The 26,610-nt window shown below is 41.5% G+C and overlaps 2 protein-coding genes across 5 annotated transcripts; one reads left to right on the top strand and one right to left on the bottom strand.

Moving 5' to 3' along the window:
- Positions 1-1,211: 1,211 nt before the first annotated feature.
- LOC144030103 (TSC22 domain family protein 1-like) lies at positions 1,212-24,421 on the top strand. 4 transcript variants are annotated; one of them, XM_077536071.1, is made up of 4 exons: positions 18,123-18,287; positions 18,357-18,454; positions 21,742-21,793; positions 22,965-24,421. In XM_077536071.1, exons 2-4 carry the CDS (start codon positions 18,369-18,371, stop codon positions 23,229-23,231), a joined length of 405 nt encoding a protein of 134 aa, XP_077392197.1. In that variant the 5' UTR covers positions 18,123-18,287; positions 18,357-18,368; the 3' UTR covers positions 23,232-24,421. The 4 variants fall into 4 exon arrangements, with proteins under 4 accessions (XP_077392194.1, XP_077392196.1, XP_077392197.1 ...); XM_077536068.1 differs by lacking the exons at positions 18,123-18,287; positions 18,357-18,454 and adding an exon at positions 1,212-4,607; XM_077536070.1 differs by having other exon boundaries at positions 18,119-18,454.
- Positions 24,422-24,539: 118 nt separating this feature from the next.
- On the bottom strand, positions 24,540-26,610 carry serp2 (stress-associated endoplasmic reticulum protein family member 2). The gene is made up of 3 exons (XM_077537022.1): positions 26,360-26,610; positions 25,193-25,265; positions 24,540-24,983 (listed from the first exon to the last, which is right to left on the bottom strand). Exons 1-3 carry the CDS (start codon positions 26,441-26,443, stop codon positions 24,943-24,945), a joined length of 198 nt encoding a protein of 65 aa, XP_077393148.1. The 5' UTR covers positions 26,444-26,610; the 3' UTR covers positions 24,540-24,942.

Raw genomic sequence — 26,610 nt, 5'->3', positions numbered from 1 at the left:
AGACAAAAGGAGACCTCCCTGCATAAACGAGAGAGACAATGAAAATACTAAATACTAGTTTTTCATGATATTCTATTGCATTGCGATGCACTTTTAGATGCCATATTTTTTTCTGCAAATAAGTGACAATAATACACACATTTAGTATTTTGTCTGAACATATTTCACCACCACCATCTACTTGTGAAATTGTATTTCACACAAGAAAATATTCTGCATATATTTTGCATATTGTTGCTCCCTGATTTGATATACTGTACTGAATCAAAATAAGAGCCCCATCATTGTAAAGTGGGAGTTTTGGTCCGAATTTTACCATGAGAGTATTGAGTAATAAAATAATATTTCATCATAACATCAAAGTCTTATTGTAAACAATTGAAAGAAAAAATGACAGACCGTATGAACATGACGAATGGAAACTGACAAATGGGTTCGGCATTTTTCGACAACTTCCGCCAGCTTCGACATCGGACGCTCCCAGACTGCTTTATGTCTGGTAGCTGAGACCACAGACCTAAACATGATTGCGAGAGTTGGCCCGTCGCCGCAATGCATCAGCGTGTCCGCCATGATGAATGTGGCAGCTTGAATTAAATGAACGTCATAAAGCGACAACTCAAACGGTCTCATTCATTATCATATTTGGGGAAAAGTTAAGCAACAATATATTAACCTGTGTGACTATTAATGTGATTGTTAGAACTGTTTAATCCCTATTTGTTTAGTATAGAGGTAAGTGCAAAAAAGGGGGGAATTTATTTTCATAGTGCTTTTATGAGTGGCCACTGATAGTGTAGTGTGATGGTTGTTTGCCTCTGTGTGCCCTGCGATTGGCTGGCAACCAGTCAGGGTGTACCCTGCCTACTGCCCAAAGCCAGCTGAGATAGGCTCCTGCACCCCCCGCGACCTTTGTGAGGAATAAGCGGTACAGAAAATGGATGGATATTGTGGGAAAAGTTAACAATCAGGGGATTAAATTATTGGCAATTTAAGTAAATAGAAAATACTTCATTGTTTGGGGACTGGGAATTCACTCCTATACAGTATCATGCACATACAAAGAATTCAAAGTATTAGCCACAAAGTCAACAAATCTTATGGTCTTATTCTAACGGCCACATATAAATAATCAAAGGCCAGTCATGAGACCTTACGTTTTCGCTGTCGGCTCCCCCTTTGTCACATCCACTATGGCGGTCACGTCGACGTATGATTCGGGCCCTTAAGGCGGTGTCTGTGTTTATAATGTCTACAGCAAAGACCACGCTCGGACGCCATATTGCCGAGCACTCCTCCTGCTCCCCTCCCTCCTTCCCTCCAGCCCGGGTCCCAGCACAGAGCGAGCCACAGCTGCGGTGCAGGAGGAGGCTACACTCAGACAGAACAACGCTACTGTTGGGAAGGACCGGTGATACAGCAAAACCAAGAGCCACATCGTGGAAATTCAATGGGATGGATTAAACCTTTTTACGCCACCGTTGAGTGATCGTATTGGGACTTACGTCACGGTGCCACGGATAAAAGGTCGCTTCATTTGTAGTTTTCTGTGAGAGAAGAGCTAAAAACGTCTCAGTGTAGCTTGTGTTTAGCTCAGCGGTGATGGATACTTGAAGCTAGCTTAGCCGACGTTACTTCTTTCAGGCGAGTAGCGGTTGCAATAATTTCGCTTGGTTGCTCGTCTGTCAACCTTGTTTGAACACGCCTAGTCTTTATATTATACAATATGATTGATCGTGACTAACAGAAGCGCAAACTGAAAACGCCGGTGAATTACTACTGGTATCAGCTGACGCTAGCTCGCTAGCTACACGTAGAGCGGCTACCAGCTTCGTGTGTCATTCTAAACATTCAATCGCGAGAGAGAAGCTGTTGCTAAAAGCAAAACTTTCCCAGATATTTAAGAAAGACTGATAATTATAATCATTTTCTCGTATTTTTTTTGGCCGTGTTGTCCGTTCATCGTAGTTTCGTCAAAACGGCGGCGTTAACGTGCTTCAACTTTGTTACATACTGTCAGAGACCAACTACCCCCCGGATTTTCTTAAAATGCATCATCCGGACCCCACTGGGGAGACTGGCAATGTTAGAAAGATGGCGCAGCCGGCTGTCTTTCACAGGAGGGGTAGCAACACAAACAGCGGGAGCGGCTCCACGCTGTCAACACCGGTGGTCACCAACAGTCACTCGGCTGCTGAAGAATATCAGACCACCCTGTTGATTCAGTGCCAAACTCCAGCTGCCTCATCCTCCCCAGGTCCCCACCATCCTCCTTCCTCCCACAGCCTAAATCTACATTCCCAGGCCACACAGTCCGCTGGGGCTCAGATGAAAAAGAAGAGTGGCTTCCAGATCACAAGCGTGACACCTGCGCAGATATCTGTGAGTACCAACAACAGTATTGCAGATGATACGGAGAGCTACGATGACCTGGACGAGTCCCACACGGAGGATCTGTCGTCCTCGGAAATCATGGATGTTTCCCTTTCACGAGCTAATGACGTAGTTGGAGCGGAGAGAAGCTCCTCCGAGGAGACCCTGAATAATTTTCATGAGGCTGAAACTCCGGGGCTGCTGTCACCAAACCAGCCTTCACACCCCCATCCAATGAATCAAGCTCCGCAGCATGGCGGTGGTATGGTTAACGGAACTGTGCATCGTCATCATCAGAACCATGCCCAGGGCTACCCACTTTCTTCTGGGTCCGCCGCATCTCCCCTCGCCTCTGTCATTCAGAAAATGCCTTCTAATGTTGGGGTCTCTCACGAGGCTACCCCTGCAAACATTGTTTCTCAGCCTGTGGGGATGGTGGGCCTGGGAGCCGCTCCCGGAATGCACAGCTCCGCAACAGGCGCTGCAGTTAGTATAGTTAATCCCCAGACCAGCAGTGTTAGTAATGTGAATTTGTTGAGCTCTGCCAATGTGCCTGTGAGGGGGGGAATAAGCACGAGTGCGAGCAACAGCTCCGCAGGCTTTCCTCTCAATGCAAAAAGCGCTGCTGCGGGTGGTGGAGCTGGTTCTGCGGCATCTGGGGGCAACCTCATGACTAACACCAATAACACCATGATTCTGCAACAACAAACTCTCAACTCTAACATCTCTTTGACTACCACAACCACTTCTGCTGTTACTGTCGCCAGTGCCTCCGGGGGGCCGTGTCACTCGAGTGGAATCCATGGAAGGCACGGTCCTGCGCCGCCGCAGGCTGCGACTGCCCCCGTGAGCATCTCAACTGTTCCCGCCCAGCCTGCCCCTGTGGTCGCTCCAACCAGTTCTCGCTTCAGGGTGGTGAAGTTGGACTCGAGTTCCGAGCCCTTCAAGAAGGGCAGATGGACGTGCACTGAATTTTACGACAAGGACACCCCAAACTCCGCCTCTTGCTCGTCTGCATCTGACGCGGGCAGCATGCGCCAGTTTGTCTCCGAGAACTTTTCGGGGTGTTCCGAGAGGGAAAGCACAAGTGGTAGCTCTGTGAGTAGCACAGTGAGCCATTATATGGAAAATGTTTGCGGTGGCGAGACTGGGGGGCCCCCAGTTTCCCAGCATGCACAGGATTACGCCTCCCCTCCTCAGGGTTTCCAAGCAGTCCTCCCCAGTGGCTTAGTAGGGATGGGCGTGTCTCAGTCACAACCTCTTATAAACCCCCAAGATGTCACCCATTCAAATGTCAAGACTATCACTTCAACGCCCTCAAACATGAAACCGCCCGTACCTGCGCAAGGCCACCCGATCACCATGCCCATCTCCGCCGTACCCCAGCAACAGCTCACTTACGCCCAGGCCGTTGCGAATCAAGCCCCAGGCTCCACGCAGGGCCTTGTGGGCGTTCCGCAGCACCAGCTTGGCTACGCCTCGCACCCCCAGCATCCACCCGCCACCTCAGTACAGATGAGACCCCCTGAGTACAGCCAGCCACATCAAGGTATTCCCCAGGCACCCGCGTCGCAGCATCTTTTGAACCAAGGTGGGCTAAGTTCCTCTGGGCAAGCTAACGGAGCATGTCAGATGATGGGGGGCCTCCAGCAGTCACAGGTCATCCTCCAAAGCCAACCCCAGCAGGCTCCGACCTCCAACACGGCCTTTCATGTCGGAGTAGCAGGTCAACAGCCTCCCAGCCACGTTGCCCACCTGGATTGCCAGCAGCATAAACCACAGTCGCTCCCAACTCAAATCCCAAACGTTGGTCTCTGCACCCAGTTGCCCACTGCGATCCAGAGCCAGGTGTCTGCGCCTAGTGTCCCACCCCCGAACCTCGACCCCCATGCCCTGCCGCAAGTCCTCAACGTCGGTAACAATAGAATGCTCCCACCGGGCGTTCCCCAGACTTTGTCCCAGGACCTCAGCAGTGCCCAGGCCCTGGCCCATGCTGCTCAGGCTAGCGCCCTCTATGCTAGTCTGCCCACCTTCACGACCACTCAGCTGCAGGATGCCCAGCGACTCCTCCTCCAGCACCAGTCGGCTCTGCTGGGATTGCCGAAGCTTTCCGCAGGGGACCCGGTATCCGGATCCAACGCTGGCCAGGGTCAAGAAGCTGAAGGCAACGCTGCCATCGCCAGTGCCTTAACTGCATCAGCTGGTCTCAAAACTCTGGACGGAGAGGAGGATGGGTAAGAGACTTTCTTTTCTACTCACTTAATTTGTCTTGAACCTGTTAATTGTTGTTGAACCAGCTCAACATTTGAGTAGAGAGCTGCAGGGTAGGGGTGGGCGATATATTAGACCGTTAAACGAAACACGGCTCATGATCTGTCATTTCTGTGGAATCGTCTGATCGCGACGCAAAGCATTTCAGCACAAATTTGACCGTCAGCTCATTTTTTATGCCACTGACTGAAGGACAGCGATGTATCTGCTGCCTCCACTGTCTCCGGAGTGCCTATGACGGCCATTCAGTGGTCAACTGTAGCCCACACACTTCACCGGCACCCCGCCGTCTTCCCACCCTAAAAATATGCGGGCTCGTGATGGAGGAGGCTGGCTTCACGCCAGATGGCAAAGACCAGGCGTAAATCATATGCAAAGTGTGCAAGGAGCGCGTGAAGGCAAGTTACGGCGACACTACGAACGAGTTCAGCCACCTGAAACGGCAGCGCACACAATGAGAACCAAAAACTCCAAAGCAGAGACGACTGCTCAATGCATGCATGTGCTTCCAAAACAGAAATGTGACTTGTTCATGCTTTACTCAGGTGTTTTGCAGCTTTATAATTTATATTTTTCTTTACAAAGGTGTTTATTACATGATCATTTTCACAAAAAGCTGCATTTATTCAAAATCTCATAATTCATGTGTAATTTAATTTGTATTTCTTATAAATCTAAATATATATATTATATATATTTTATTATTATATTTATTAATAAAAAATCGTGCTAAAATCGAAATCGTGAATTTATAATACAAAAATCTTGATATTCTATTTTTGCAAGATCGCCCACCCCTACCGCAGGGGTTCTCGTGGTGCCTGTCACCGTCTCAGCTGTGAGGGAGGAAGAGCCTTATTAGTTGGTTAATTGGTAGACAGTGACCAGGCTGCTACAATCTGATGTTGTCCTCTGTCAGTGGGACATAATGCAGGGCTCATCTGGCTGTGACGCGTCTCGTTCTTATTATCAGGTTGTTTTGATGTTTTTACTAGACTGCCTACTTCAATCCTGACAGTCCACATGCCAGGACATGACGTCTCTTTGTGTGGTAATGCAGGAAATACAAAAATATGTGTTTAAACAAAGGTTTACGTTGTTTCTCTCATCAATGGGTGACGTTTCAAGGGAAGAGATTTACTCGTTCACGCCGTAAAGCTTCAGTAAAAGCTTATTGATTTCATTAAGAGCTCACTCGTGTCACAATCACTCTTTTCCCTCATCTGCTGTCCATCTTCTTCAGTCGTTAGGTTTTTATGTTGTAGATAGTGTGCCTAAATTAAATGTTTTCTGATGAAATACAGCTACTGTAGTAAAACACTTCAATTTTAATACAGAACATTTAATCACCTGAATTCAAAATGTGAATTAAAAGTGCATGGTAGTATTTTAGCCAGATTTCCCTCTGTGATTTAATGGAGACTGAAGGGTGGCTAATGTTATCACATGACGTGTAACTCCGAGGAATGTGAAATCTTTGGGGATCAGATGGATTATTGTCTTTGATGATGACCAGAATTTGGGGCAAACTTAAAGCCTTTGGTACGATTGAGGAAAATTGCCTTCAAGAATTGCGATCACAGCTCGCTTCTGTTAGTTTGGAGTTGAACTTTTCAGAAGACAGAAGCTGCCATTCATAACCAAATTAGGTGGTGCACATTGGTTAAAATGAACCACAATTACCCCAGCCTGACAAACAAAGCAAGTAAACATAACGCAGTAAAAGTAAAGTTTAGCATGGCTGAGCAATGATGTTTAAATATTTTGGTTTCTATATACAGTGAGGGGGGTGATATTGAGGATTAGTGCCTCTTTTCAAACTAGAATGAGCCTTTTTTGTTTGAGCTTTTGTTTGTTTGAACAATTTGCATATGTTTTATGAGGTCACTGATCGAGTGAATTAATGCACAACCAAAACAAACTGTTGTTTCTCCACACAGCTTCCCTTTGTTTTTCTCTCGTCATTAATGGACTACAGAAGGCACATTGTCTTTATTTGAGGAGGCAATAAAATGGCAGAACAAGACCAGTTTGGGCGCCTGGATTGAGAAAACAGTAATTAATTTATATATTATACTCAACCTGGAAAGTCATCAAATCTTGTTAATTTTCGACAAACCACAAGCTTTTTTTCTGCCTTTGAGAAAAAGGGTGTGTAATTTTCAGGTGAAACTGGTTGAGCCTTTATCCAGAAGATTTTATTTTTCGGTACAAAGTGCTGATGGCAGGGTAATTTTAACTCGGTGGGAGTGAGGTTTTGAGGTTACTGACAAGGTACGTGCTGTTCTGTTGTTAAATACTGAAGGAGAAGTCCTCAGTGTGTGCACTGATTGTATAGGAGACATCGGGGAGAAGCTTTTACTGTCTGTACAAAAATCTCTTTTATAGTTTTTGCTTGCTTAATCATCTTTTGGAAGTGTTGTCTTCAATGCTGATTTTGGTCTTGTAAAAAAACAAACTTTTAAAAGCAAAAAAAAAAAAGATTCTGCACGGTCATGTGGTATTACAGTATGTACGCCTACTTAATATTGGGTCAAACTGAACTGACTGAAGTAAAATGATGTGGCAAAATCAACATGTCATGATAGCTTTACAAATGTGATGCTCTGTTTTATGGTTTGGCATGCTTGGCTTCATAGCCAGAAGTTGTAAATTGTGTTTCTTTTTATTTGTTGTAATTGTTTCCCATTACCTGAAAGCTTAGAGCCAAATCTCCAGCGAGTTGGCACGTAGCATTAATAAAGGTTTCAGTCTGCTCCTTGTAGAGCAGCCAGTCCCTCTCATCAACATGATGATCTTCATCGGGCAGGAATGTATTTGTAGCAGTTTCCCGTGGTGGGGAGGTCTGTGGGACGTTAAGTGCTTTCACAGTATGCGCTGTTGCTACTGTCAACATATTTTCAAACTTTATTGGGGAGTAGAGGCTCCTGCTAACCTTAATTACGGCGTGACTTTAAAATACAATATTGCAAAGGACATTTTGTTTTTTAATCTGTTAGATTAAATGAAGAAAAAAAAAGAGATTAATGGATTATTAAAATATTGTTAATTGTAACCCTACTTGTAATTCTCTTTATGACAGGATGTGGTTTTGTTTATGGTTTGCAGCTTGTAGACACTGAAGTATAAAACTAACTTTTGACTCTACAGTTATTTCAAAACTATGTGAGTGCATGCCATTAATTATTTTCAAGGTTGAAGTGATACAGTAGTGGAGCACGTCATATACATTGATTGTTCAAAAGAGAATCTTCATTTTTGTATAACAAATGAAAAGATAAAAGTACCCTACTGTAGAACACAACAAAGATTCAAAGCAGTGTGACATTCCTGTTTACAAACCGTGTCAATCGGCAGCAGTGTGTCTTATCTACCTCCCCGTTCTTTGTTGAATGTATTAGGAGAGATGTCTTTTGCTCGTTCTAATTAAGCAAATGTTAATCTCATTTGTGTATTTGTTTATATCAGATCGGCATCGTCTCAAATCTGTGAGTGTGTCAGCAGCAACAGAGGCGAGCATGTGTCGAAGGCGGGCCTAATATTCGATTGTAAATATATGAGAAGAATAAGAATTTGGTTTCCATTCAAATGCTCAAGGTGCTTTAGTCCAGCTTGTTAAAAAGTGGAACATAGTCAAATGAAGTTGTTGATATGCACATCTTGTGTGGTTTCTTCCAATGTACAAGTACAGTTTTCCATTTATTTTTTTTGTGCCTACCAGCAAATGTGCTGACTGAGACAGAAGATTGAGGGTAGTTAAAAGTGGTAGCCATCTTCACGCTGCTGTCAGGCAATTCCCCCCCCCCCCCCCCCCCATTTTTTACTGTTCTAAACACACGAGGTTGAGTTTTACTTTCTTACTTCCGGGTTTACGATCGACTGTAGTATCAGTGGTGTATGAGAGGCAGGATGACAGATCTTCAAATTCGTAGCATTTTTACTAGTATTTCAAAACATTGGGTAGTAGAGGATATTAAATGAAGTTACTATACATTATATATTTTTTATTATTTTCATATGGTTATCAGGGTTTCCCCCCGCGCTTTATAAGCCTGGCGGCGCCTCACATCACCCGGCGATGAATATTAATCACCATATGTCGCCGGCTGCCGTGCCCACCTCCCTGTTGACAAATAACTGGATGTCGGTAGGCCGGCGTACCCTACCACACCACCCCCAACTCCCATTCCCAAATAGGATCCTGCATTTATCGATCATTCTTTGCACATACCGCCGTCGTTGAATACATTTTGGTGCATGTCATTCGTACTAAAAATATGTGTTACGGTTTCATTTTTGAGGGGCGAGGCTCTTTTGTACTTTTGTACTTTGTAATTTTGTAGCACAGGTACTGGTATACCGCGGCACCCCTAGTGTTTATGGAATTAAGAAATACACTATACGAATGAAATTATTTGTAAATGATGTTTGACTACTAAGGGGTGTACTGTCCAAAATGAGACCGTTTTGTTGCTCTTGTAGCAGGCGATTGAAAAGCAGTCTAATCTTGCCCCTGGCGTTGCAGGCAGCCAGTGCATACTGGACCTGTTGCTCATTGTGTTGAGCTCCGTGTGATCCCCGCAATTCACACACAGAGGAAGTGACCCAATCTGACCCAACACAACTTAGTCAGGCCCGCTGAAGCTGATTGAGACCATGGCTGAGGACACAGCAGACACGACCAGATGGAACTAGACTGAGCATCGCTGGCCCAGCTCTGTTAAATCCTCCTATTCTCTTGCTTAGACTGGATGTTTTTGTTGTGAGTTGCAGGTTGAAGTTTGCGCTATCACAATCCACTGTGGCATAGTCATTTTTTTGGAGCAGTTTTTGCAAGGACAGGACAAAATTTGCGAACTGTGTCTATGCTTTAATATAATGGTTTTACGTTGTTGAACATATGTAACATGCTGCAGTCATTTCAGCTCCATGAACATGAAAGTGTTGCGCGCTGTTTGTAGTGTTTTTCTCACTTCAAATGTCACGTGACGAGTGACTCTCCTAAAGTAAACAGCATTTGTTATTTGTTTTTCAGTAGGACACCCCCCCCTTACATTTTCACTACACAGGCCAGCCCAGAGAACACCAGAAATCAACAACAGAGCAGTGACGGGCTGTGTTGGTGGATATGTTTGCGATCTGTTAAAGCCCGCCTCCAGTGTTAACAGTAGGATGAACAAGGAAATCCTGAGCAGTTGTTTAAGGGACCTCGGAACAATGGAGGTTAAATGCCTTCACAGATGCTGGCTTTTGTTGGGCCTAAACTCAGACAGGATTGTCATCGTGTTTCCACCCTGATTCTATCTTCAGTCTGACATAGCATGTCTATTCTAATCAATATCTATCAGTAGTTGACAAAGTGAATATAACTAGCATTTTGGGGAAAAAAATGACATCAACTCATTTGAATATATTGAAAAAATGTATATCGCGATATTGGCCTATGCAATATATGCATATCGCAAAGACAATAAGTTTGACATGGAATTTATTTTGCTTTTATCTGAATTTGACCAGTCAGACTGTCAGGTTTACCTGTTTGACATTTATTAAACATGACAAAAAAGGAGAGAAGACCCTCAGTTCAAAGCTTGCGAGGAGAGAAACTGACTGATACAATTCACTACTGCACTCTCTGAAAGAAAGCCCCTCCTCACCCCTTCTTTTTATTTGGTTTCTCCGCTCCTTAGTTACATGGGTGTTCCGACCCTAATAATGCAAATACAAAACATAGTTGGAACGCAGTGTACTTAACGAAAATGTGCACTGCCATCCAATAGTTGAACATTATCAAGAGGTAATTACAATTACCAGTAATTAAGAATACATTGAGTTTGATTATTTTGCTGCAGGAAAAAAATGTATGTAATTCTTTCATTAGATAATAAAAATGTCATTACTTTAGGTTAAACAAAACAGCATTGAAAAATTATTTTTAGTATTTACCGCGGGCCGCCAAAAAATGTATGGTGGGCCGCAAATGGCCGTAGTTTGGACACCACTGCTTTAGGTACATGTTAAATGTTGCAATAATAACGATATCACTATATTCAGCAGCTATATCGCATATTTCTCCAGTATTGTGCAGCCCTAATTTAAACCATTGTTTCTTTGTTGTCCTTGTTCCTTCCAGCTGATGGTTTGTTCATCCATCAATAAACTGTATTGTTTCAGTTAGAGTGCACCAGCGGTACTAATGACTTGTAATGGATGATAATGGGTAGTATTTTAAGCCATTCATTTATGAGAAAATTGCTCTCGCTTGCACCCTCTGCACAGATACAACTGACCACAGCATTTCATTATGACCGCTTGCCTTGAAAAAGCAAGCAAAATCTGTATTTAAAGTTTGCCTTAAAAAAGGTTGCCTTTTGATTGGTTATGTTTGAGTTCATCATTTTGCTAAATTAGGTAACCAAGACAGAAAAGAATTGGTTTGATGCAGTGTAGATTTAACCATTTATGACTGAAACATTTCTTAATCAATAGATTAACACCTTGGCTGATCATAATTAGGGGTGTAACAATATCCAAACATCACGATACGATAATTATCACAATCTTGTGGGGAGGTTGGCGATTAGGGATGTAACGATAGAATATCACGATATGATAATTATCACAATATTGCGGGGAGGTTGACGATACAAAAAAAGGTCACGATATTGCAAAAAAAAAATAATAATGAAAAAAAAACACAATATTGTGCTTTGTACATTGCAGCAATGAAAAATATAAGATATTATAAACACTATATATTAAAAAATACATATTGAGGCACTTACTTGCTAATGCAAGCACACATTGAGTTCCTACACATATTGACTCGATTCACAAGCAAATTCCGTTCCCCTTCATCTGACCATTAGCATGAATTTTAAGGGCCAAAACATGCCTTGTGAAAATTAAACTGCACTAAAAAATTAGCCACCAGAGGGTGCTAGAACTGCACACATAGAAGTCCACCCGCCTTTTTTTTTTTTTTTTTTTTTTTTTTTTTTTAAACAGATGTGATGCTTTTAAATATCGTGACATGACGATGACGATTAGATTGTGGCAGTTTTAATATCACGATATCGCGATATTGCCAGTATCGTTACATCCCTATTGGCGACACAAAAAAAGGTCACAATATTGTAAAAAAACATTAGCTCATACCAAACAAAAAACAAAAACCGCATAATATTGTGCTTTAGTATTTTCCAGCAATACAATCTCTAATAATAATAATAATCTTAATATTGAGGCACTTGCTAATGCAAGCACACGTTGAGTTGCTCCACATATTGACTCGGTTCACAAACATATTACGTGCGCCTTCATCTGACCATTAGCATGGATTTTAAAAAATATCGTGACATGACGACGACGATGATATATTGTGGTAGTTTTAATATCGCGATATCACGATATTGCCGGTATCGTTACATAATGGGAACTCCTGCAAGCCTCTGGCGAATAGTTTTCAGACTGGATTCAGGTTTGAATTTCCCGCCCTCTATCTGCAGATGTGAGTTCATGTGTGTGTTGTTTTTATTTTTTTGGCTACAGGTGGCAGTAGCGATTCAAAATCCTTTTTTTTTTTCTGCGTTTAGTAGCTTTAATATTGGCGTGGTGCAACGTAGGTCATCATGATGACTTTGTAGACTGAACAACAGATTTTAAGCTTTCTTGATTGACTCTGGGTAAATGTTCTTATCACCAAATTGCTTCTGTATTGAGGAAATTGTGGCGCTGCCCAGTGCCCACCCTTTTGGGTGTCGCGTTGTTGTTTAGACCACAAACTAAACAGGAATGAATAAAAGCCTGTGCCGGTTGCAGCCAAGCACTGCACTCCATGTTTGATTTACTTGTCTCAAGAAATGATTAATCAACAATCAATTCCTCAGAATTGGCCAAATGTTCAGCAGTGAACATTTAAACAGTTTCTTTTGGCTCATTTCGAAATACCTTTGTGCCAGGTTAGCGCTGTCTGTGAAGAGATTCTCATAGAAATCCGCTCAATCAGTCATTGGATGTGTTTGTTTTGATAAAGTCAGCTCTCTGCCAATACCAATACTGATTTCCCACGCAATTATTCAGTTTCGCAGAGGCTGAACGTTTCAATCTTATCTAGAACGGAGGTCACCATTTTTGATTTATCATGCAGCTCTTTCATCCAGCACTATGAAATCATGTTGATGTATTTTTCCGCCGTAGTGGTCTGGCAGTGTCATGCCTCTAATCACGCTGGCAATGTGCTGAATCATGCGTGGCATTCCTGTGGCCGCAACACTGTCCAGTTAGCTTCAGAAATGACACCCCCCCCCCCCCCCCCCCACCCACAGCGATAACTTCGACTTTAGGTGTCAACATTTAGCCACTGTTTTCCTCCCTTTCATTGTGTTAAATTGGTTTTAAGTACAGTTCTAACACTTCATTAGTGAGTGCATGCGATTTGTTCAGGAACCGCAAAGCTAGCTTGTTGCTCATTTATTTGTTTATAAATTAATGGTGTCTGTTGCAGACGTTCTGGGCAGTAAGTAGGGTTTCAAAGTCCTCCAGTCTTGCTTTTGTGTGAGATAATCCTCTCCTCAATGCACTGTGTTGCTGAATATGGCAGGCGACAGGAGGGGGTTGGTGGGAGTTGAAGTCTCTCTTACGCCCCCCAGCTTAATCTTCAGTAGTCTAGCCAGCTGCTTCTCTTTTATGTTGGGTGATTTGATGTCTGTTGTGCTGTAGGCATTGTTTTTAATTGTACTATATCTAAGATGGTAACTAACTGCAGCAGGCTGATGCTCAGATTTTCTTTCACTCAAAATATATTTTTGTTAAAATACTTGCCATTATACAAAAATGCACATATTTTAGCCCTTGATGGTACACACAAATGACTTGCAGTGCCACTGAATAGTTTTCATGCACTTTCAGTTTGAAAAAAGGGGCAACACTGCCCCCTCCTGGTCAGCAAGCTCTCAACGTTCTACTCACACCAAGCTCAGTGTGCCATTTAAATTTTAAAGGCAACATTTGTCCTAAACCCGGAGAGCCGTATCGGTGTACATGCCAACCTGATGCTACAAACTTGAAGTAAACCTGCAAAACAGCATTCTGATTATTTTGGAACTGCAGTCTTATGAGGGTTTTCTCCGTTGATGTTACAAAGCAATAGTAATAATAACCAATCATTCAGGCCACAAATTTCAGCAGAAACCCCACAAACAATAAGTAGTGACCAACAGAGTACAAATTAAAGTCCTCAGGGATGGGAAAAAAAAGAATATTGTGCAAATTATCCAAAAAAAAAAAAAAAAAAAAAAAAGGAACTTGCACAGAAAAATTCTTCGATTGCCATCAAAGGCCCCTTGGTAATAACACACCACCCTAAGTTGCAAACCTAGCCTCGTGCACTAAATTTATTACCAATTTATATAATCTCGGTAATATCTTTCTTCATAATATTCTGTCCTTTGCCTTTTTAGAATGTAACATTGTTGAATGTCAACATTTGGAGTACTTGAGATAAAGCAGCATTTTTTATTTTTTATTTCTATAAGTTGTTCCAAGGCTGGTGAGTGATAAACTGACAAGGTTGGATGTAATTGATGTAGTTTTTGTGGGTCCATGTGCAATAAAATTGAAAAACAATAAGCGGAAGATGGATGATGGAGTTCAAAATAAATACTAATGACTTAGAATTTATAATAATTGAAATGTATATCCACATAATCATTCATCAGATGTGTACCCTATATTTTGAATTGACCAATATCTATTTTTTGTTTTACATTAACCACAAGGTGGCACTGTTCACCAGCAGCCTGGCTGATGAAATGCAATGAGTGTGTAAAAAGCCTCACATGAACAGACAATAGCATATAGCAAGAGAGCAATGGAGCTGTGATTGAGTCCGGAGTTTTTCACCTCTTAGTTATCAGAAAATCTGGAATATTTGTATTTTTAAATTAGCTTTCAAACTACAGTGTTTATATGTTCTTCTGATTTTCACTGATGTATCATGAATTTTTAGCTATTTCTGGTCTCCCAAACTTAGTACTTTTCTTTGCCAAATGGGATGGCAGTTTTGCTGGTATAGGATGGAATGCAAAGTTAATCTTGTCTTTGTTGTAGAACTTTTTTTTTTTTTTTTTTTTTTGTGGACAAAGGGCTCTTATTTATTTACTCAGTTATTATTTTTATTTTGTGTTTTTTTCTTTTGTTTTGATTTTTTTTTGTATGCGTTTTCTTTTTCATTTATCGAGAACCTTGAAAATTATAAATAAAATATTGGAGAATAATATAAAAAAAAAAAAAAAAAGACAATGTAATTTATGATCCTTCCAGATCATGTTTCACTTGCAGAAACTGAAGGCACAATTTGAGATCGTAAATATCAGAACAGAAGTGGCCTACAGGGAGGAATGGTGAAATCAGTCTGGTAGAGCTGCGGGTTGTAATAACCTGACTGTCCAGTGCCCAAGCCACGCTGCTTGTTTGCAACCTAAGCTGTACTTATGATAGCTCTGCTGACGTCACAGATTCGGCCCCTGACGGAGGAGTCCTATTTAGTTAATCCACTGCTAGCTGTATGTTGTCTTCACTTGTGATCTTGCGTTGGTGCACACAGATGAAATACAGACCATGTCAATCATCACTAGCTCATCATCCTGCAGTTGAGCCTCCGTAGTTTTTTAGCATGAATGTTTTACAGTGTTTGTAGTTCGTACGCTAGCATATTAGAAAGTATGGAAAATTTTGGAATAAAACCAAAAAAGGTGGTGTTGAGGCGATGTTGCTGAGAAATCATCTTCTGGTTGCCGCACTTTGCATTATTCCGTCCAGTATAAACTTGATGTGCTGTGTTCTTGGGCTGCTGATCCTTTTAATGCCAGTTTTCACTCCACATAATTCATAACTGCTGCTCACGCACGCTTATGTAACGTGGATCTTTTGTTGTGTGTCTGGGTTCAGGTGCTGTCAGCAGAAGCAAAAGGCCCACTTCCACTAATCTCTGCAGACTTGTGCCTCCACTTTTTAATGTCTTTACTTGACGCATTCAGAAACATATTTCGAGATGCATCATTTATTACTATATTGTAATATTTCTGGTTGTTCTCGGCCCAAAATATCTATTCTAATATCACGCTGTTCCTTCCACATGTGAGTATGTGAGTACGAATGATCGGGTGATGGGTCAGGACCGTTCTAGCATGGTCGAGCTGAATATCACTTCCTCCTCCTCTTGCCGCCCCTTGCCTGGTACATTATGACAACTAATGGCGTGCTGCCGTCAGCCTAAATGTTCCCATAGAATCCATCTCTCTTGGAGGCTAAAGTGGCCACTCATCATTCCGAGCCAGCTCTCTATGGTTGGCTCACTCAGTTGCACTGTCATTCTCCATAGTCAGTGTTTGACTATGGAAAAACCACTGCCAGGCCTTACTGGTAAAGTCTGTGCACACACTAAGCTATCAAACTACAGCACGGCCAAAAGCCTTTACAATTCGACAATTCAATAGGCCTCGTTTTTCATTGCTGGCAACGTGCAAGCCCTCTTTTATTAACATTCAGGGATTCTAATTCACCGACGACAGATATTGCTTGCCGCAACTGTTTCCAAAATGAGACATACCAAAAGTATCTTTTTGGTTAGTTAATGTTTTGCCAGAATATCAGGTGATGTGCATTTGTAAGATGACTGAGGGTGTGTCCTTGTTTGTAAATGTTTGAATGTACCTTTATATTAATTTTAATAAGCTACTTTTGTTCTTGTTTCTTTGCCCTTTAAATGTCTTTAGCTGTTGTGTTTGTAAATGCTTTTTTATTGGAGCGTGGTCACAGAACACTATCAAACATTTGTTTGATGGTTCACGTTTCTTGCAACAGTTTTCTGTTGACTATTACAATAAAACGTTTGATGGTTCTGTGATCGCGCCCCAATGACTTAGAAATTTCAAGAGTGCTACATCCCTCTGAAAGACTATAATTTTCGATTCTGGCCTGTTTTGCCTGAGAAAAAGATGCTGCCTAATTAATACGCACACCTTGGTGATGTGTTGATTTCCTTAGGCCACACCCTCCCTCATTACATAAATATACACCACCTGACACGCTTAAATCCAATCAGTGTTCAAGTTTATACAACTTGGAGTTGGAATATTTGCATAAAGATGATATGGTCAAAATACTCACTTGCCTAATAATTACACTCACAGGCTAGCGTATGGTGGCAAACGGTGGATAACGGAGAATATTTATACCTTAATATATTGTTATCCTGATATAAACTGCCCTATATTGTGATAGATTTTTGTGCATATCGCCTAGCTAGTCCTACCACGGTGTATTTTAGGGGTGTGAATTGCCTAGTACCTGACGATTCGATTCACATCACGATTCATAGGTCACGATTCGATTCGATATCGATTAATCCCGATATGAATATATAAGTTGTTGCAATTTTTTTAAATTCAAATTTAGAAAATACTAATCAGTAAACTTGTACAGTATAAGATTTGGATGAAAATGTATTATTTATTTATCTGAAACTTCAGCCTTATACAGTTTATAAGGCTAACGTTCCATTAATATAATATTCTTCCATGGTTAAGGTGTGAACCCTAAGACGTTTTGGTGAATATTTTTCCATCAAAAATGGATATTTAAAAAGCATGAAGTTGCTGAGTTAAAAGTAACGGTCTGGCCCTCCCCAAAGTCATGTGATGCTGATTCATCCAGACAGATGAAGTCTGTTGGGACAAGTAAAATCCCCAGCATTGTGCTCTTCCCATACCTGTTATTTCTTGGCCGACTGTCTCTTACGCCGTCGTTGCCTCTGTGTTATGGTTTTCTCTGGCCAGGTTTTGGGACTTCTTACGGCAGCCTTTCAATGAGAAATGACAAGATAAGACCCTGAGGCACACACACTTTTTCTATTGTCTGTCACGTAGATGACTGAAATTTTTCTTTTTGTTTTTTTTTCTCCTAATACTTTTTTTTTTTTTTTTTTTTTTTTTTTAAAACACCAATTTACACCATCCAGTCCAAACAAACGGTAACATGTTTCTGGCATCTGTCTAAAGTGTCTGATAATGCGTTTAGAAATATTTGTATTGCATTTGATTTATGCTAATAAGCCTGAGGTTGTGGGTTCAAAACCGGGCTCCAGCCTTGCTTTGTTGCGTTTCCATGGCTTCCGTGTGCTTTTGTGGGTTTTCCCTGCCCCCCCCCCATATTCTAAAAACATGTTTCTTATGTTAATTGAAGTGGTGATGAATGATAAGCGGTACAGAAAATATGAAGAAAAGTTAGGTTGTAGATATTTGGGAATTCTGATGTGATGACATTGTAGATTTGAATGTATACTCTGTGGCTTTGTGGTGGAAGAGCAGGGAAATCATTGGGCCACATGCTAATCTCTGTTGATAGTTTATGTAACTCGCTGTGTCACATGATCACACGTCACTACTCACCCAGCTTCTGTCTGCTAATTCACCCGCAGCCATTCAAACGCAAATAGATGACGGAGGGAAATGGGGAGAACACACGCAGGAACTCGTGTCAACCTGCTTTTCTATTTTCTAGTGCCGGTGAAGTTGTGCCTGTGAAGGAAATAGGCAGCTCGTTTGGATCCCGCCGCAAAATTTGACAAGAAACAAGGATTTGTGAGTAGCCTTAAACAAAGACAGTCGGGGACACGCTCTTCTACTTTTGGATTCTAAATGTTCCTTCAGACAGAAGACCCTATGAGAGTGCGCGGTGTCCGTGTTCAGGGCCATGACGAGATGGCAATGAAGCTTTTGTTCTGGGAGCTGGAGCAGCATCTCAAAAGGTAAAACTAAAGGAGGACTACAGTAGCGCTGCCTGGCCAATCACCACAAGAGCTGAGCACAAAAGGCTCCAAGGCCGTATTGTGTGTGTGGCTCGCTGTGAACTTTCTATTCATTCATTCATTCATGCTTCCAATGCTTGTATGAATGTTGAAAGACGTTATCACAAAGTAAGCGCTGTAAATTGGTGTCCGGTTAATACATGGTTTAATATATTTTCAGTGAGTACAAAATGATGTAAAACATTAATTCTCTATGAAGCTGTGAATAATTCAACCCCCTTAGTGTCATTGCTAGCTTTGCCATATTTAGCTATTTAATTTATTTATTTTATTTTATTTTTTTTATTTTTTATTTTTTTTTAGTAACCACTGTGCTGCCCTCATGTTGCTCCATCTGGTTTCACATGTAGTCACCTACCCTCTTCACCACAGTACAAGAAGATATGCAGCATTCAATCACTATTTCTATTGCAATGATATTTGCCAGGTTGGGCTGGATTTTTTATTTTATTTTATTTTTTTATTTATTTATTTATTTTTTTTAAGTGAGGCTGAAGCGTATTTTACTGACTAAGCAGGATTGTGCGTTTGCAGTGGAAAAATTAAATGTATGCATGCACCTTTTTGTCTGTAAAGCATGATTTATAGGTACATGCAACAATCCCTTGTAATAACATTTCAGGTCCTGGGCTTGAAATGATCCCCATATACAGTAAAAGGTTTGAAAATATGTTTTAAAAGTGTGGTTCCAAGAGAGGATCTCACTCTCAATGTGTAGGTCACATCCGTGCAAAGCAACTAGATTTTAGATTAACCTACTTATTGGTTCATGACTGTTTGAATTCTTGCAAGTCAACTGGTCTTTAGCAACATACGGTCATCAAAAATATATTTAGATTTTCACATAGGCATATGGAGACAAGTCATATTTGTCATTTCAAAATTTGAGACATTCTTTTTATCTGGATGTTGGTATAGTTTTGACGTCTGAGTGGAGTATTAAGTACTTGCAAAATAATTGTAATCTTAATTCGACTGAAATTACATGTGTACGTGTAGTTCGACATCTTGTCTCACGTCACTGGCTGGTTGAGGTACATTTTTGTATTGGAGCTTCATTGCTTTTCTTCCCGAAGACCTCAAGGCGCGCAGTCGATTTGGGTCTTGATAATTGGCTTTAGCTCATGATTATTTAAAAAAAAAAAAAAAAAAAAAAAGTGCGGAAGAGCTCAGTGTCTTAGAGGTTCTTGCTAAGCTGGTTAGTTTAATTGTTTTCCTGGGATTGGATCTTGGTAGAAGACATCAAAACAATCACTCAGGTGCTAAAATTAAGCATCGCTAGAGCCCAATAGACCAGCATAACAATAGGATATCTTCTCTGTATGCGTTTGGTATTCCCATATTAGCTCCATGCCTTTATCTCATAACTTGGCACGTTTGAGATCATTTCCCGTCAACTTCACCTTTATTGTATTGTGTGTGAGAATATCATTCCTACTGTGGTTTTAGCCAGTCAATTAAATAATTTAGTTTATACAGATCCCTCAACTTTTAAAGAGCAATTTCAAGATATGTATACATGATGATAGGATTTTATTTATTTTGTATGTGTACACATGTGGAATATGGGACAGTTGCCTTCAAGGTGTATGTGAGAAGCAGGAGTGTTATGTGGGAAGAGACGAAGGAGAATTTGAGGCCTTTCCATGAGCCGCCAAAAGATGATCTACCTATTTTTTTGGATGGAACATTTGGCCCAAATATTCTTTGCGTTTTTCGTCAAGACATTTGGACTAAACTTGCAATTGTTTACAATTTACAATACAATTTAGTTATTATTTTGGACTCTTCGTCAGCTAAACTGACATTAACAGTACAATACCAATATAATTTGCAACTATACTCAATCATGGGGCGGCGGTAGCAAAATCTGTAAAATGCTTTGGGATTGGAGTGTCAGGTTCAAGTATTATGCCAGACTGCAAAAATAGCATATATTTGGTGAAAATTCTAATCTGCTTCCTCGCTCCTTGCATGCCGACATGTGTGCATGCAGAGGACAAGTTGATAAATTTCCTTTTGAGGGATTAGAATTGGTGTAATAAATTTCAAGAGATTTTAAAAAATTAATGACACTAGATTGTCTGACTCAAGTGATGCGCAATGTTATTCATAAAATAGCAATCAAGTGTGCCATCGAATGATCTCACTTCATATGCAGTGCTATAAAAGCCCACGTGGGGGCAACCGATGCATATACTTTACTGTACTTGATGCATCCACAGTCATCACTATTGATGCCATTGGCACACACAGTATCAGTTAAAATGAGAAATGGCCATGAAAGAAAATATAAACTGTTTAACTCCTTTATTTTGAAAGGAATATTCAAGAAAAAAAATCTTACATTTTAAAAATAAAGGGAGAATTATTGTGACGCAATCGGCAAAAATATTTTCATTTTCATTTCATTTTCATGATATGTCACTTGAACACTCCCGACTGTTGCCACTATTATGTTTGCTTTTCACTCGTGATTCTTTCTCTTTCTTTTTTCTGTCAGTCTCATCCGGTTCTTCCCGGTTTCATCCACCTCATTTTGTGCTACTGGAATATTCTATGCAAATACATGTCAGCTGAGCGGCAGGTGGGGGCGTTTTTGAATAAATTATGCAAATGAGCGCCGTCTCGCCCAATCGGGCAACATCGCTCCCGTTTACGTCACGGTAGACATCACGCGAGCTTGTCCTGAGCTGCGGACGTTGGGTGCTGTGCTGCTGCTGCGTTGAGCCGACAGAGAGATGAGATGAGCTGACCTTGAGTGGTTGTGTGCGTGTTGTGTGCTTCTCAATCCGAGCGTCTCGCGTGGATGTGTCTCGGGGAGCTGGTCGCGCTGTGCCCGTGTCGGGCCACGGACACTCTTTGTTCCCGAGCTCGTGCTCCCGTAACGCGCAAAGCGGCATGAATACGCCTTGCTACACCGTGGCTATGGATCTCGGCGTTTTCCAGCTCCGAAATGTCTCCATCTCGTTCTTGTCGTCGTTGCTGAGTGCAGAAAGCTCGCACGTCAAGCTCGACAGCAGGTAAAGCTGCTCGCATCAGTTGGCTAACGGTTAGCTTTGTCGAGCTGCCTCGATTCACCTGCAGCCGCCGCGGATGCTCAACTGGAGGTTTGGCGTGGGGGAAAATGGCCTCATTGGGAACAGATGTGAAATGTTAATATATATACGTCGTGTCGCTCTGTTGTGCCTTCATATTCATTTCCTCTCTTTCTTTTTTTTAAACAGCTCGTCGGGAGCCAGTGTTGTGGCCATCGACAACAAGATTGAACAGGCAATGGTGAGTTTAGACCTCTTTCACTACCAGTACTACACTTGAAAGAGGTTGCGTGGTAAATGCCGTTTTGTGGCCGTTTAAATTGCCAAAAATATGTTTGAAGAACATTTGTATTTCAAAATGGAGTCGAATGAACAAAAAAAAAAAAAAAATGTACGAGCGTTTCTCATGAGCTCGTAAAGCTCAATCTTACTATTTTACTCCGTGAACTGGCGTTCTAGTTGGATTTGTCGTTGTATAACGTCTTCAATATCGGGTATTTCCATATTACTGTAGTTTTTTTTCCCCAAAATGCGAGCGACTTTTACTGCCGTTTTGTTGTTACTCTAAGCTCTGTTGCTAGGCAAGCCGAAATACACACAGTGTGGGTAAAAATATCCAGAGCGCTGATTGGCTGAATTTTCCCTGGACGGGCTGTGACGTAAGCGCGCTTGGACTCTTTAATCGTAACGTATAAAGTGCTTTGATCAGTTTCAGTTTATAGTTCAGCTAATTCTGTGTGCGTTAACTGATCTGAGAATATTTAAGGCTTTAAGAGCGTTATGAAGGACTCATGATAAATTTTTAAGACCCCACATCACATATGCTGACCACTGACCACTACGAGGGTGTCATATAGACTCCATATTATTTCACATTATTATAAGAAATATTGGATAAAGTATGAAAGTTTTGATAATGCTCGCAAGTAGTATTGTAAAATGCAGACGTGTACCAGTACTCACTAAAATACTGACAAGCTAATTATTTTTCTCTGTTGAACAGAATTTGTCATTTTTAGGACTGAACTGTGGTTTTAATGATAAAACATTATTTGTAAAAGATAAAATAGGGCTTTACTTTTGAAGGTAAGACTTGAAGGTTCTGTGTACACATAGCCATAATTCATAATTTAAGAGCTCTAAACGTGTAATATTGCAAACTTGTGTATTTAATCCATTCTGTGATTCACCGTAGTTCACTTTTTCAAAGGTCCCATGCCATCCAAATCCATTGTATGTGTGTGTTTATGCATGATATAGGTCATAATGAGATGCAACCTTGTTTATGACAAAATGCTCACGCTGAGCTAACCGGTCAACCCGAGGTCTGAAACAAAAAAAAGCACTTTTGGGGCATTTTTGGTGGCTTAAAATCACATTTCGTGACACATCCGACTTCGTATACGTTTCAGGACCTGGTCAAGAGTCACCTGATGTATGCCGTGCGCGAGGAGGTGGAAGTCCTGAAGGAGCAGATCAAGGAGCTGATCGACCGCAACTCGCAGCTGGAGCAGGAGAACACCCTGCTCAAAACGCTGGCCAGCCCGGAACAGATGGCTCAGTTCCAGGCGCAGGTCCAGACCGCCTCCCCGCCCGCCGCCTCCTCAACGGTCGCCACCCCGGGTTCTGCGTGCACCCTCGCTCAAGCCGCCTCGCACACCACCGGCCCCTCAGCGTAGCCCGGCGCACGCAGACTGACTCAACACTACTTCTGCTAAACGCAACTGAGCTGACAACATGGAGGAGGAGGAGTTGATGCTGTTGATCCGACAATTTGCACATATTTATCCCTGAGAAGGATGCATCCAGTGGGACAAGTGCTGCACAAGGCGACAATCGTGCGACTCATTGAACATTTGCCAAAAAAAAACACCCGTGGACATATCAGCTAGAATGTCTTCTCAACAATAAGCAAAACCACATCCTTCAACACAGATGCTGAAAAGATCACTGTGCCTGTGTGTGGCTCTTAGGTGATGTCAATTGTACTAATGTTACAAGATGGAAGAAGACGGTTTTTGATTTTTTTTGCGTTTTGTTTTGGTCATTTGTTGTAAATAAACATCTCTCATGCCTAGAAGCTAATGTTACGTTGAAAGCAAAGGCCTTCCCAGAATGACAAATAACGAATGTGAGCAAGACCAAGTCCCCATCTGGAATGGGGGGGCGTGGGGGAGTCCCGACGCTCTTAGAAAAACAGCGGCATGGATTGTGTGACCTTGGCTTTGGTGGAACAAACTAGAGATGTTTTCTTATTATATTTTCAGTATTTCTTTTCACATTTCTTAGCTCTACAGTGGCACGCAAACGAAACATTGTTTGGCAGGCAGAAGAACATGTATATTTCTGTATAGTGTAAGTAAACATGTAAAATAGCGTGAGGAAGAGAAAACCGATGCATCAGTATCTTGGTCACATGGCGTAAGCAGCGACGCGCTTACCTTGCCCTGTCTATTTTTAAAAGCTTGTATTTTCAGGATCAAAGGAGTTTGGTTATTTAAACTGACATGGTGCAGCCAACAATGTTATCTATAACCGCCACTGCCACATTCACTCTTACTGTAAAACCATTTTATCTTCTTTTCTGATATATTGCACTTTTTTTTTTTTTTTTTTTTTTTTTTTTTTTTTAATGATTTTGTGTTTTTGTTTTTGGACAGTGAAATACTTCCGGATGAACAGTATATGAATATCTCAACATTAGAAGAAACAAAGCGCAACTTCTTGATGTTTTTCCATTACATTCTGTGTGTATGCTCATGATGTTTTGTGCATGTTTCTGCAAGACTGGATGAGAAGTTGTAACATAACATACCGCAATTGCACTTCAAAGCTGCACTCAACTTTCATTAAAATGCTCAATAAGTGACCGGTGTTTTGTGACTTTGCTTCTTTGTTGTTGGGGAAGAGGACCGGCGGCAGTGTGCAAGAGAACCCGTCAACATTTTGTTCTTGTTGAAAATATAATAAAGCTGACGAGAAAAGGCTGACAATGCTAAATGCTCAACATTTATTAGAATAAAAAGCATCTTACACGAGACAAATGAATACTGCAACAGGCAAGTATGGCACATCGTCAGCAGGAATCTCGACACGCTCGTGCATAAACAGTCTCACACATTTGTACTCGCACACGTTCACAAAGATAAGAGCCAAGTGAGTAACAAGACACAGCCGGTGTGGTTTTAGACTGTTCATAGAAAAAGCTGTCAGCACCACAGACTGCAACACTGCAAATGCGAATGAGCGGAGGCGGTACGGGGGCAGCTTTGCACACTCTAGGCCTGTTGGCTGTCTCTGGGCCCTTTTGGAGGGGTTGGGGGGTACTCGTGGTTGTGCCCTGGCCAGGCTCAGTGGGGGCATGAAGCGAGTCAAGGTGCTGCCTCTGGATCACATTCCCATACGGATACTCTGGATGATCTGAAATATGGCTGGGAGGATAACCAGTACATAGTCTTACAGCTCATCAATACTAGATGAAGCCTCACTTAGCCTACGTGCAACAGTTCAATTGTAATACGAAAAATGAAACTAAGCTAAATCACTTCTAAACATTTACATAAACATTGTTTACACTTTACGGTCCTCATTTTTCTTCTGCGAATGATGAAGCTAATGACAAGCTGCATGCAATACATACCTGATCCACACACAACAAATACAAAGAGGGCAAGTAGCCAGGGGCCCACTGGATATTTTTCCTCCTGCGGTCGCTATGGAAAACGCACACACACCATTATCATTAGGACAGCAGAGGCAAGAATAAAACATGGTTTATTGTCCTAGTAGCATGCCGTTGTCAGGAATGGCACAGTTTTGCCTCAGTAATAGCATGTAGTTGTCCTGCTAGAATGCCAAGATTGTTTATGGACTATTAATTAAGAAAAGCATTGAATGTTGGATTGTTGTCATTTGATTAGTGAAAATTGTTTTGTTTTTTGTTTAGAATGTGATAAAAGTTTACTATAACAAACTGCCCGGTTTGGAAGATAGTCACAAACAAAAGCAATACAATACGCCATTTGTTTTCACCATGTAAAGGAAACACTCCATTGCAGAAATGATGATGATTTGAGAGTTATATACTACAGTATACTGTAGCACTTAACCTTTCATCTAAAATTTTCCTTTTGATAACACTTAATGCATTAAAGAGGAACTTTTAACTTCAAAGAACTATTTACAAGCATGGCTGGAAAGTGCACACGACTTGACCTTCTCTACAATAGTGTTTCTTTCTGTCTTTTTTTAGCACGACATTTTCACGTTATCGTCACTTCAATGTCATTCCCCCTGGCAAGAACTTTTAGGTATTATATATTATGTTGCTGCCTGGCTCTATAGCACAACACACTGCATTGACATGAATATATTCTTATCGAACCATCTCTGTTTAAAAGAGGACAGATTGCTGGATTAAATACATTAATGGCAAATATTTAAATGTGTTCTCTATTTGGGTTGAAATTAGGCAATCAAAGTGATTGATTGAAATGTTGATCAACCCTCTATAGAGGTGGGCACTCATCAAAATAAAACGTCTAAGTGTTAGCACCCTTGTTTTTCTTTCACTCTGCGTCCAAATCAGATTTTAGGAGGGGATGAGGCGTAAATATTAATAATTTCATTCCTGAAAACATGATTTGCGAAACAGGACTTGCTTGATGACTTCCTATGTGCATGATGGGCAAGAGCATCGCCCTGCCTCGTCTCATCCTCCTAACCCAGCTGGAAGATAGCGACCATGCAGGACGAGGACGTCACCTGTCGGGCTCATGTCATCATGCTGACAGTTTAAAGAGCTCACCAGCGTCTTGGCCACGTTTCCTCTCTGCGTGATGTTCTTGCTGTGTTTCTCGTTCGCCATGCGGATCCTCTGTTTGGCCACCATCTTCCGTAACGTCTGTAAATGTAAACCTCCTCTCGCGACAAACCAGCCGGTTTTCGTTTTTTTTTTTTATTATTTCTTTTTATTATGAAGTATGCTAATCCTGAATATGGTTGATAACACTAGCATCCAGTGTATAAAGCAAGGAAATCTCTGTCGAGATGCAACCG

The sequence above is a fragment of the Festucalex cinctus genome, chromosome 11, assembly GCF_051991245.1.
Source record: "Festucalex cinctus isolate MCC-2025b chromosome 11, RoL_Fcin_1.0, whole genome shotgun sequence".
Classification (NCBI taxonomy): Eukaryota; Metazoa; Chordata; class Actinopteri; order Syngnathiformes; family Syngnathidae; genus Festucalex; species Festucalex cinctus.
The sequence above is the reverse complement of the archived record's forward strand: the minus strand, read 5'-3'. Positions and strand labels throughout refer to the sequence as shown.

Bases quoted from the DNA above. Each gene is read 5' to 3' on its own strand.
- serp2 (XM_077537022.1), bottom strand. From the start codon at position 26,443: ATGGTGGCCAAACAGAGGATCCGCATGGCGAACGAGAAACACAGCAAG. The intron at 25,266-26,359 runs GTGAGCTCTTTA...CGTTTTCCATAG, and splicing joins GAAACGTGGCCAAGACGCTG to CGACCGCAGGAGGAAAAATA. The intron at 24,984-25,192 runs GTATGTATTGCA...TTATCCTCCCAG, and splicing joins ATTTGTTGTGTGTGGATCAG to CCATATTTCAGATCATCCAG.
- LOC144030103 (XM_077536068.1), top strand. From the start codon at position 2,050: ATGCATCATCCGGACCCCACTGGGGAGACTGGCAATGTTAGAAAGATG. The intron at 4,608-21,741 runs GTAAGAGACTTT...TTTTTTAAACAG, and splicing joins CTGGACGGAGAGGAGGATGG to CTCGTCGGGAGCCAGTGTTG. The intron at 21,794-22,964 runs GTGAGTTTAGAC...TATACGTTTCAG, and splicing joins ACAAGATTGAACAGGCAATG to GACCTGGTCAAGAGTCACCT.